The sequence below is a fragment of the Dendrobates tinctorius genome, unplaced genomic scaffold (assembly GCF_039654945.1).
Source record: "Dendrobates tinctorius isolate UK_male_01 unplaced genomic scaffold, ASM3965494v1 ptg000223l, whole genome shotgun sequence".
Classification (NCBI taxonomy): domain Eukaryota; kingdom Metazoa; phylum Chordata; class Amphibia; order Anura; family Dendrobatidae; genus Dendrobates; species Dendrobates tinctorius.
Window position 1 is genome coordinate 18,382,402 of NW_027361890.1, and position 12,547 is coordinate 18,394,948.

At 43.6% G+C, this 12,547-nt stretch overlaps 1 protein-coding gene across 4 annotated transcripts in view; it reads right to left on the reverse strand.

Moving 5' to 3' along the window:
- RALGAPB (Ral GTPase activating protein non-catalytic subunit beta) overlaps positions 1–12,547 on the reverse strand; it is a 171,918-nt gene that overhangs the window by 37,395 nt on the left and 121,976 nt on the right. For 3 of the 4 annotated variants that reach the window (XM_073555376.1, XM_073555374.1, XM_073555375.1), the window contains exons 10-16: positions 9,074–9,275; positions 6,410–6,577; positions 4,798–4,912; positions 4,550–4,694; positions 4,043–4,107; positions 3,470–3,596; positions 422–555 (exon numbers count right to left, since the gene is read on the reverse strand). In XM_073555376.1, coding sequence (XP_073411477.1) covers positions 422–555; positions 3,470–3,596; positions 4,043–4,107; positions 4,550–4,694; positions 4,798–4,912; positions 6,410–6,577; positions 9,074–9,275 — 956 coding nt within the window. The remainder of the gene's footprint in view (positions 1–421; positions 556–3,469; positions 3,597–4,042; positions 4,108–4,549; positions 4,695–4,797; positions 4,913–6,409; positions 6,578–9,073; positions 9,276–12,547) is intronic. The other variant, XM_073555377.1, reaches the window with a different exon arrangement.

Consider the following 12,547-nt stretch of genomic DNA (forward strand, 5'->3'; position numbering starts at 1 on the left):
GTGACTGTTCCAGCATGTATATGGATCCACATTGGTGGTGTATACTATTGACTCCACAGTTTTTGACAATATTGCTGGACTTCTTATCTGCACTACTTTGGCAACCTGTCATGCCATTATTAATCCAGTGTACCATATACTGCTGCTAACATACCTTTTGGACCTTGAAGCTTCCTTTACAATGTATTCCTGTGTATTTATTATTAATTGTAAGTGCAGTTACTATTGTATGTAAGTGTGGGCTCTCTCTGTAGTTATGCCACCATTCACCAAGTTTGTTCTAATAAAGGTGTTTTATCTTCTCTATTTTTGCCTTGGAATATTCTTTGACCACATATTTGTTTTTTCTCTCTCTTGGTTTCGCCACACATCACACTCGCCTAGATTATACTGTACACAAGAAGAAAATGTAGCTACTGACCTTGGCGAGACCAGACAGTAGCTCCAGGGCCGCTAATGAGATGCTCATGTCTGGCCTCCACTGCGAGTTGAGTCTCTGAGTCACCAAGTGGATGCTGCGCATGAGCAGACCGGCAGCTGTATCTGTATGAAGAGCTAGGATGTAACCGCAGAACCAATGCAAAGCAGGGGAGGGAAAACAACCGCTCATTAGTAACGGGAAGCGGACAGCCCAGGAGCAGGGCACAGCCACAGGGCACAAAGACATGTAAAACTGGCCTCCATTAATAGCTCCACTCCCTTATGATCATTACGTGGCACACATACAGGTGTTAATAAGATTCAGTCCACAATCAATGGACATGTTAATTCACAGCAGATTCACAAGTACGATCTCTACATGCCACTTGTATATGTGGGTCTTTTACCAAAACTGAAAGGTCTGCACTCAAGTGAGTGAGACTGATGACAATTCCCAGCACAATAGCCAGGCTGGCTTATATTCTCCCTATAGCAGCTCGCTTCCAGTCATCGGGCCGATGCAGGGGGCTATTGCAGTCACCACTCACTACACAGTGAGCATTCCCTCTGCACGGTAACAAACTGCCTACGCTGCACACACTGAACACAAATGCTGCACACATACGCTGCAGAGCGGGCTGTCAGTCAAGATGCAGGGGAGTGATTACCGTGCAATCACTGTATAGACGAGTAGAGTTGAACGAATTTGTTCAGGTCCCTGCTTATTTGGCAATCTATAAGGGTTTACCGAATAAGCTACAGCGGGAACTCGGATACCTGGAGGGCGCCGGCTGATTAGCTGATCGGCACCGCAGCTGCATGAATCACAGTACATGCATGGAGAGCCCAACACACAGGCTCTCCATGCATGTGCTGTGACACAGCCGCGACACATGCAGCTGCGGCGCCGATCAGACGGCGCACTCCATGTATTCGGGTCCCCACTGTATCTTATTCGGTAAGCACTATAGCTTGCCGAATAAGCAGGGACCTGAACAAATTCGCTCAACTCTAAGGGTAGGTTTCCACTGTCCGGATTACATCAGGATTTGCACAGCCGCAGCGTCCAATCGTTACAGCAATAGTGGAGGGCATTTTATGAAATCACGTCTCCACTATGCGTGCAGGGCCGCATCCGGCGGCCCTGCGTCTCCGGACATGTGGTGCATCTTTCCAGACTGCAACATGTCTCTTTATCTTGCGATGTTTCCGCTTCGTCCAAAGCGCTGCCAGTGCGCAGCGTGGACACACACCCTAATAGAGAGCAGTTTTTGTAACCACTCCCATAACTGGAAGAGAAAGGCTGCAGGGAGAACAAAATGTTATCTTCTCCCTTACTTCACTCTCAGTAAGGCAGCCAAGCATGATTTAAAAGACAATTACCAGTAGTGCTCCCTTTAACCACTTTCCTTTCTACTAAGCCTATTAATAAGCTAATTTATGTGCAAATACATATATAGTTGACATCCTTCATGCTAATGTAATAGCAATATAATCATCAGCATCAACCTTTAAACTGCTGTGAATTAACATCGGCACATTCAATGACAGATATCCATGCAGCATAAATTTTGATAACATATAGGAAAAGTATGGATTACACAGTGTTGTACATTGTCGGCCCGTGATGGTTAGTGGTGGATTTTAATCTAAGTATTGTGCAGATTTGAGTGTAATGAAGAGAGAATTAAATGATTTACAATTAAGATAGCGGGCTGGATGGGTACCTGGATATCCTATGGTAAAAACAGCAAAGAGAGCCAAGGTTATTTACTCCTTTCAGAGTTACACCAATGTAATTAATGACTGATAATCGTCGTGTAAAGCAATTATATAGGAAGGATCAGGCCTCCTGAGACGGGGGAACTTCAAACTGAGGCATCTAGAAGGTGCAAACGAGGCCTAATCCAAGTACACCAGATCTGCCCAGAGGGACGAGTCATGGTAAATTAGCACATAGTCCAGGATTTGTTACACTCTCCTCCCACCCAAAACGGCATAGCTCGTGCATGAGGATGAATGTCTATTTCAGCTATGTGGACAAAAAAAATACATACAGACTTATAATTCTGATTTTGTTTCTTCTTCAAGCTAATGTTGGGAAACCCATTTATGCCGTCCAAACATATTGGGTTAATGTCAGCATCATCCATTATTGAATAAGTTGGCAGGCCTCCCTAGTGTCCTTCAATGAAAAGCATCAAGAAAAACAAGGGTCAGACATGTTGGATTTTAACATGCCTGATCCTACTCAAGTGTCTTTCCAGTGAAAGAAAATCAGGACATCAGGGATATTGTGTGACAGCCATCATAGATGATAAAGACGAATTCTCTCAAGCTGCACCTCAGTCATGTAGATGGCTGCAGAATGCAGCAGCTAAAACTTTGGGGGAGTGGGCAAGGATCCCACATACTCATTTGGCAGGTATATATATGGCTATCCTCTCGATGCTTGTGTTGTTGTTCACAATATTATGCATTAAATTACAAAAGAAGCCACCCCCCCCACCCGTGGACAAAAAAGGAAATTATTTTCCTAGACATTTACGCTGGAGCCAAGGATTCATTTATAGACAGGACATCAAACAAAGCATACTCAGTACATGACAATACATACATGACAATTCTTGTAAATAAATGCATAAGATCATGCAAAAATTCAAATTTCCCACAATGCTGTGTGATCTTATGTGTATCAGGCAACTATAATAATAAATGTAAGAAAAGGGGAGACATGGCACTTAATTGGGGGGGGCTATATGAGATCATAAAAACATGGCTTTCTTCCACAAACAGCACCACATGCACCAGTCCATAAGCTCCAATGAATGATTACCCCACACAACCCATGCACAGGAGTTCGTAGAAGCAAGCAGCCATGTTTTTACTATCCTGTGCAGCCCTTTAAGCCCTTTTCTTGCTATAAAGAGCAACCTCATTTTTTCAATAAAGAAAAAAAAGTTCCAAAATGCAAGTCATGTGATTTATCATCTATTGAAGCTGTGCAGCTGTACTGAATGACTAAGGATAAAAAAAAGTCTGTTCTTACCATAGTCCCGCAGCAGTGCGTGGGCAGGCCTATCACTGTCCGGGGTAGTGGGCTCAGTGCTGCCTCCGCTGGCTGAGCTGATGCCGCTGTTTGTTCGGCTATGACTTTTCATCACGTTATTCTCAATCTGCGTCACACAGTTGCATACAGTTATTCATAACTGCACACAATTAAATGAATATGTCTATACGTAATTACACGCGGAATACAATTGTATAGGAGCTTGGATCTGATCCCATAGTAGCATAACCCATAGGAACGCCAGATACCTCATACTCTTAACACATTCTGGTTGTTTCTATCAAACTGTCCCAAATATCTACAAAAGGAAGTTTGGTTTTGTGCTCCACTGGGGAGAGGGACAGATGGGAGTAATGTGAGTGATGATGTGTACAGTACTATGGACTATGCGGGTGCTATACAAGCATTAGGAAATAAATAAGATGCAATCTAGTTTTGTTCATACATTAAGAACAGCAGAAGAGGATTGGGGACCATAAAATCACACCTACATGTGTAGCCTGTAGCACAATGTATCTACAAAGTGCCATGATATGGCCAAAGCAACCTTACCGTCTCCACCTGGTTTCCTGTAGCTTCCAGAAAGGCAGAGTCTTGGACAATGTTCAGCATCGCACCTAAAAAGTGAAAGATATGGGACTGAGGCCAAACGCCACACCTAATCTTTCTGACAAATGTGCTCGACAAGTGGCCAAAGTATCAAAATATGTTCCCACATTGCAAAATCACTGTAAAACGCAGCATTTTGCTGCAAAGTGCTTCGGCCTGGATTTCAGAACATCAAGGTGAGAGCACAGAGCTTTTGCAGCAATTCTGCGACATGGCAAATTTGCACTTTCAAAGCATCACTTGCTGGTTGCCTAATGAAAGGGTTTTGTACTGCCCAAGTTGAAGCTCAGAAGTAAAGGAAAAAGGTGCAACATGGGGGGGAGGGGGGGGAGAATAATTTAGAGAGTGCAACGAGTATGTTTTTAATAGAAAGATGTGTGGGATACAATGAAAAAGAGAGCGAGAAAGACCTTTTAAATAAAATCTGTGTCTTGACCTAACATACTCTACCTAGGATCATCTGAGTGTTGTTGGGATCAGTCTCGGTCTGTAAGGCCCCAATCAGGATATTAACAAGCCTCAGTTTCAGTGACAGGAAGGTAACCGGTTTGTCACTGCCAGTGTCATCATTGCTGAACTTTCCTTCCAACAAGACCTGCAGAAGGAAGACAAGTCGTTAAAGTAACAGGAGGAGGAGACACCAGAATAAAGCAGGAAAAAAGCCAGCACTGAGGTCTGCATTGCTGCATGTACGTTACCTCCGACTTCACAATCCCAAAATGGTGTGGCAATGGCAGTAGTGACAGCAGTATGTGGATGCTGGACCGTCTAAGCTCGGTGGGATTTACATAGCTCTTGAACTTTGACAGCTCCCTACAATAAAAAGCAAACAGTCAGAAAGCATGCAACAGAGAAATGTCCGACAACTGCCTGATTTGACCACTACGGGGGGAGTAGCTTGTATTGTCTGTACTACAAATCAGACCTTCATAAGATACACAGTCCTGTGGGATCTGCTGGACATAATCATCTGCTTGATAATGAACTCATCAATAGAGCGGTGGCTGCCCCAGCCCTGTGCATTATAATTAGGAGAATAGTTAAAACTATTCAGAATCCTTGGTGGATACACACAGTTGATCCATCACTTGTCATTGGATGCTTTATTAAGGAAAAACTCTGGCTGAAAACTCCGTGGTTAATGAAAAAAATCTCCAGAAACCTTTATGTGATTTGACAGTTTTTATGGAGGCGGCGTTTACCGCTTCAACTGATTCTCTAGTAAAATTTGGTGCATTTTTTGGAGCAGAAATGAAGAACTGACATGCTGACATTTCCATGCACTATTTCCCATTGAACTAAATAGGAAGCTTATTCTAAAAGTATATGAAGTGGTGTTTCATTTGGGTTTTGGAGTAGAAACTGCTCTACAAGCTACATGAAAAAACTGTTTGATCATATCAGGGACTTAATGTGCTTTTTTTGATAAACCTTTATCACCTATCCACAGGATATGCGATAATTTGCTGAATGATGGGGTCTGACCACAAGGACATGCAGAGGCCCCTAGAACGGGGGCCTTGAAACTCTGAAGCCTTGACATACATGGGGCAGGGGAGAGTAAGCTCGGCCTCCACTCCATTCACTGTGGAGTGCTGTCCTGGGCTTCTTCCAGGAATCCCATTGACAAGAATAGAGCAGGATGTCGAGCATCCGTGCAAGACAGGGGTGCAGAGTCCCAAAAAGAGGCCAACGGGAGAAAATGCAATAAAATAAGCATTATCTATCTGTTTAAACCACCTCGGCTTCAATGCTGCTGCTGCCCAGTGCTTTTTACTTGGCTGCATCAATGACAACTTGCTGATTCACCGCTGCAGCCAGTCACTGGCCTCAACCGTGTGACTACTGTGGCTAGCGATCAACTGTAGGGTTCAGCTGGGTAAAGGGGACCACATTGTCGCACAAGTAAATTCAGGCTGGCAGGGAGCACAGTGCTGTAGCACTGGAGTGGAGGTGGCTTAAACAGGTGAGTAATGTTTCTTAATTTTTTTTTTTTGCATTCCTCTTAATGATAGTTTTTCTGAATCATGGACCTTCAATGGTCAAGAAGAAAGGACTCCGCGTGAAGAGGCTGCTGGCAGTTTGTCCTTGGAGATGTATTCACCTTCCCTTTTCCCTAAGCAATCTGCAGGCTGAAAACATTTTGGGCAAGTACTGCAGAAGTTTCCATATTTTTTTGCAGCCATTACAAGTAGATAACAGACAAGTTGCCCAGTATTGCACGTCACATAATGGAACCTGGACACACTGACATGCATAATGTGGGGGACATTATCAGCACCTTCTTGATTTCAGGTGAAGAATACAAACCTGTCTGGTAAAATAATTTCCAAGGCAGAAATAAAATATGGAACCACCACATTTATCCCTTTCAGGTCGCAGCAGAACAGGGGAGGAGAGTTCAGGATTATGCTGGCCAGAACGGGATGGCAGATAAATTCTCCAATCTGAAGACCTTGGACGAGCACCATGTAAAACCTAAGAGACAAGAAAAAAATCATCAAGAAGATGAAAACCTGGGGTCGGGAACCCAAGTCTTCCCATTCCGTAGCGGGAATCGCAAATCGGGCCTGTAATGTCTTAGGGTTTACAGCGACAAACAACGGAAATGAAAAAAATCTGCAGTAAATGCCAGAAGCTCTACTGAATACCAATACCTTTCCTTCAAACATTGTCATTTCTTAGGCCTGTTTCACATTTCCGTTTCTTGATGGAAGGCCAAAATCCGCCAGAGCTGTTAAAAACGGATCCGCTGCCGTTGTGGGCGAAACGGTCATCACTGGATCCGTGTTGTGTCCGGAAGAGAGAGCTAGCGAGAGAGAGAGAGCGAGAGAGCTAGCGAGAGAGAGAGAGCGAGAGAGCTAGCGAGAGAGAGAGAGCGAGAGAGCTAGCGAGAGAGAGAGAGCGAGAGAGCTAGCGAGAGAGAGAGAGCGAGAGAGCTAGCGAGAGAGAGAGAGCGAGAGAGCTAGCGAGAGAGAGAGCGAGAGAGAGCGAGAGCGAGAGAGAGCGAGAGCGAGAGAGAGCGAGAGAGATAGAGAGCGAGAGAGATAGAGAGCGAGAGAGATAGAGAGCGAGAGAGATAGAGAGCGAGAGCGAGAGAGAGCGAGAGAGATAGAGAGCGAGAGCGAGAGAGAGCGAGAGCGAGAGAGATAGAGAGCGAGAGAGATAGAGAGCGAGAGAGAGCGAGAGCGAGAGAGAGCGAGAGCGAGAGAGAGCGAGAGCGAGAGAGAGCGAGAGCGAGAGAGAGCGAGAGCGAGAGAGAGCGAGAGCGAGAGAGAGCGAGAGCGAGAGAGAGCGAGAGCGAGAGAGAGCGAGAGAGAGCGAGAGAGAGCGAGAGCGAGAGAGAGCGAGAGCGAGAGAGAGCGAGAGCGAGAGAGAGCGAGAGCGAGAGCGAGCGAGAGCGAGAGCGAGAGAGAGCGAGAGAGATAGAGAGCGAGAGAGATAGAGAGCGAGAGAGATAGAGAGCGAGAGAGATAGAGAGCGAGAGAGATAGAGAGCGAGAGAGATAGAGAGCGAGAGAGATAGAGAGCGAGAGAGATAGAGAGCGAGAGAGATAGAGAGCGAGAGAGATAGAGAGCGAGAGAGATAGAGAGCGAGAGAGATAGAGAGCGAGAGAGATAGAGAGCGAGAGAGATAGAGAGCGAGAGAGATAGAGAGCGAGAGAGATAGAGAGCGAGAGAGATAGAGAGCGAGAGAGATAGAGAGCGAGAGAGATAGAGAGCGAGAGAGATAGAGAGCGAGAGAGATAGAGAGCGAGAGAGATAGAGAGCGAGAGAGAGATAGATAGAAAGCAAGAGAGAGCGAGAGAGCGAGATAGAGAGAGAGCGAGAGAGAGAGAGCGGGAGAGAGAGAGATAGATAGAAAGAGAGAGAGAAAGAGAGAGATAGAGAGAGATAGATGGGGAGAGAGATAGAGAGAGAGAGCGATAGAGAGAAAGAAAGAGACAGAGATAGAAAGATAGAGAGAAAGAGATAGAGAGATTTTTTTTCGCCGCTTCCAGAATGGTATTTAGGGTTAATATGCTCGGGAGGGGAAATCTGCCGGGCATGCACACTATAAAATAACGGACCGTCGCTGCAAAAAAAACGTTGCATCGTCCGTCTCTTCTGCCCGGGAGACGCTAAAATTTTCACGGATCCGTCAAAAAACGGATCTGATGGACGAACATTAGTCAAAATCAGCGGGTAATGCAAGTCTATGGGGGGAAAAACGGATCCGCCAAAAAATGGGCGGATCCGTTTTTCTAAAATTGGCGGATTTTGACTGACGTCAAAAAACTGAAGTGTGAAACAGGTCTTAGTCATTCCTCCTGGATGCGGTAACAGGATGTCACCACTAGCCTTGCCAATAGGACACGTACCCACACACTGACTGGCACCGCTATTCACAAGGAAACAGCAACACTCAATTTCCAATTCAGTCTTACATTTCCAGGAGGTATAACAGAGGAATGGAATAATTCAAAATATAAGACACTTCAGAATATTTTTTATAGAGCATTTTCTAGAACTTACAAGAGTTTACTCTTTAAGAAAAAAAAAAAAAATCTGCTCCCTTCATGTATGACACTGGCTGGCCTGTACTGTACGTATAGTACAAGGTAACCAAACAATCACCAAAATCAGGGGCTTCGGTTTCTATGGGTGTTCCCACTAGCCCAACTTTTTGATTATGCACAGAACTCCCTCTGAGTAAGAGAACTGGGGTCTCGTGTCCTCCATTTGGATAGAGCAGGGGACAAGCCATTTTTTTGGCACTGGTGGAGATTGAGTGCTGTACTTGACTATCCTCATCAGTCCCGAAGGCTTTGAACGGCGGTGCTCCTCACTTATGCAAGATAGTTGGTATGTTTTCATTCTGGTTACTTCCAATTAAAAGCCCAAACATTGACAGATTATTCCCCCGATGATTCAATCAGCCACCTTCCACTATTGCTTAGGGGAGAGGGGCGACAGTCCGTGGTACACACATTACCTGGAAAGATAGGCCGATAAGATCTCCTCCCCAGTCTTCTTGCTGCAGAAGATCCTACATAAAGTGCCGCACGCTTCTGCCCGTCCTGCCTCGTAATTTTCAGGGAATTCATTTGCATCAAACACTGTGCTCGACGCCATAGTGTCTGTGGACAACTGGGAACCTTTGCGGCGTAACTCCACAGTGGCCTGGGTAGCTATTGCTGCAGAGAACGAGGAGAGAGGGTTTGAGGAACTGTTACCATATACAATTCACGCTCAGGCTCATGGGAAATAAGGACACAAAGATTTAACAGAACGACACAAAGCCGCTAGGAAAGCACTATGCTCCTGACTAATATAAGCCAACAGACCCACCATATATAGCCACATACATATCGCATCTGCCCAAACAGCAAGACCGGGGATCCAAGTATACAGCATGTAACCCACGTGGCCCATTGTCTACATAGACAAACACTCCTGGCCAAAGTGATGACGACCCTAGCTCCACCAGAACCACTGGACCTTAGTCTGCAAGGCTTGGATGTAGTATGCAATCTGACCATGTCTCTCCACAACAGAATAAGTTAAAAAGTGACTCATTTGTGGCCTGGCCCCGTACAATGCAGGACATGATCAGAGCCACCACCTCTACGACCATGGGGAAGACTGCTAACAATCAGTGGTGCTGGTAAAATCACGCTGCCCGTCTATTAATGGATTTTCGGAAACTTTAAGGCAAATCTGACCTCATATACGTCACAAGAAAGCCCCCAGATACATGATGCTTTTTTATGTTGATTGCGAGTCCTATGTCCATAAACTACATATTTCAGACTTTAACCCCTTCACCCACAAGGGTGGTTTGCATGATAATGACCGGGCCAATTTTTACAATTCTGACAACTGTCCCTTTATGAGGTAATAACTCTGGAACGCTTCCATGGATCCCGGTGATTCTGACATTGTTTTCTTGTGTCATATTGTACTTCATGTTAGTGGTAAAATTTCATTGATATAACTTGCGTTTATTTGTGAAAAAAACAGAAATTTGGAGAAAATTTTGAAAATTTCACAATTTTCCAACTTTGAATTTTTATGCCCTTAAATCACAGAGATATGGCACACAAAAAACTTAATAAATAACATTTTCCACATGTTTACTTTACATCAGCACAATTTGGGAACCAAAATTTTTTTTTTTTTTTTAGGAAGATATAAGGGTAAAAAGTTGACCAGCGATTTCTCATTTTTACAACACCATTTTATTTTTAGGGACCACATCACATTTGAAGTCACTTTGAGGGGTCTATGATAGAATGGTATTACTTTTGGGTATTTTCTAAAAACTGCACCCCTCAAGGTGCTCAAAACCACATTCAAGAAGTTTATTAACCCTTCAGGTGCTTCACAGGAATTTTTTGAATGCTTAAAAAAATGAACATTTAACTTTTTTTCACAAAAAAATTACTTCAGGTCCAATTTTTTTTTTATTTTACCAGTGTAACAGGAGAAATTGGACTGCAAAAGTTATTGTGCAATTTGTCCTGAGTACACTGATGCCTGATATGTGGGGGAACCACTGTTTCGGCACATGGCAGAGCTCAGAAGGGAAGAAGCGCAGTTTGACTTTTTGGCTGGAATTCAGATCGGACGCCATATCACATTTGGAGAGCCCCTGATATGCCTAAACACTGGAAACCCCCCACAAGTGACCCCCATTTTGGAAACTAGACCCCCCAAGGAACTTCTCTAGATGTGTGATGATAACTTTGAACCCCCAAGGGCTTCACAGAAGTTTATAACCTACAGCCATAAAATTGAAAAATCATATACTTCCATTTTTCCATTAGGGTTAGGGCTGAGATTAGGGTTGGGGGTGTGTTGGGGTTAGGGTTGGAGTTAGAATTGGTGGGTTTCCACTGTTAAGGCACATCAGGGCTCTCCAAAGGCAACATGACACCCGCAGACTATTCCATCAAAGTCTGCATTCCAAAACGTCACTACTTCCCTTCCGAGCCCCGACGTGTGCCCATACAGTAGTTTTCTCCCACATATGGGGTATCAGGGTACTCAGGACAAATTGGACAACAACTTTTGGGGACCAATTTCTCCTCATACCCTTGGGAAAATAAAAAATTGGGGGCTAAAAGATCATGTTTGTGGAAAAAATATGATTTTTTTTTATTTTCACGCACGGTCTTTATAAACTTCTGTGAAGCACTTGGGGGTTCAAAGTGCTCACCACATATCTAGGTAAGTTCCTTGGGGGGTATAGTTTCCAAAATGGTGTCATTTGAGGGGGGTTTCCACTATTTAGGCACATTAGGGGCTTTCCAAACGCGGCATGGCATCTGACCTAAATTCCAGCAAAAAAAGTCAAATGTTGCTGCTTCCCTTCTGAGCTCTGCCATGCGCCCAAATAGTTGTTTACCCCCACATGTGGGGTATCGGCGTACTCAGGACAAATTGCACAATAACTTTTGGGGTCCTGTTACCCTTGGGGAAAATAAACATTGGGGGTGAAAAGATCATTTTTGTGGGAAAAAAAAAACACTTTTTAATTTTATTATTTTTCCCTAATTAAGGGGGTGATGAAGGGGGGTTTGATTTACTATTTATGGCGGGTTTTTCTGTTTGGCAGCTGTCACACACTAAATGACGCTTTTTATTGTAAAATAGTTTTTGCATCACCACTTTTTGAGAGCTATAATTTTTCCATATTTTGACCAACTGAGTCATGTGAGGTCTTATTTTTTGCGGGACGAGTTGACGTTTTTATTGGTTTCATTTTCAGGCACGTGACTTTTTTGATCGCTTTTTATTCTGATTTTTGGGACGCAGAATGAACAAAAACCAGCATTTCATGAATTTCTTTTGGGGGATGCGTTTACACCATTCCGCGTGCAGTAAAATTGATAAAGCGGTTTTATTCTTCGGGTCAGTACGATTACAGCGATACCTCATTTATGTCTTGTCTATGTCTTGTTTATGTCTTATGTCTTGTCTATGTTTTGGCGCTTTTATGCAATAAAAACAATTTTATATAAAAATAATTAATTATTTTTGCATTGCTTTATTCTGCGAGCTATAACTTATTTTTTCTCTGATGATGCTGTGTGGCGGCTCATTTTTTGCGGGACAAGATGACGTTTTCAGTGGTACCGTGTTTATTTATATCCATCTTTTTGATTGCGCGTTATTGCACTTTTTGTTCGGCGTTATGATAAAGCATTGTTTTTTGCTTTTTTTTTATTTTTTAATGAGTTCACTAAAGGGGTTAACTAGTGGGACAGTTTTATAGGGCAGGTCGTTACAGACGTGGAGATACTAAATATGTGTACTTTTATTTATTGATTTTTTTTTCTAAATTTAGTGATTTTTTATAAATTATTTTTATACTTTTTTTTTTACTTTATTTTATTGTCCCAGGAGGGGACATTACTGTAATGTGTCAGATTACTGATATGACAGATTGGACAGCACTGTCAGA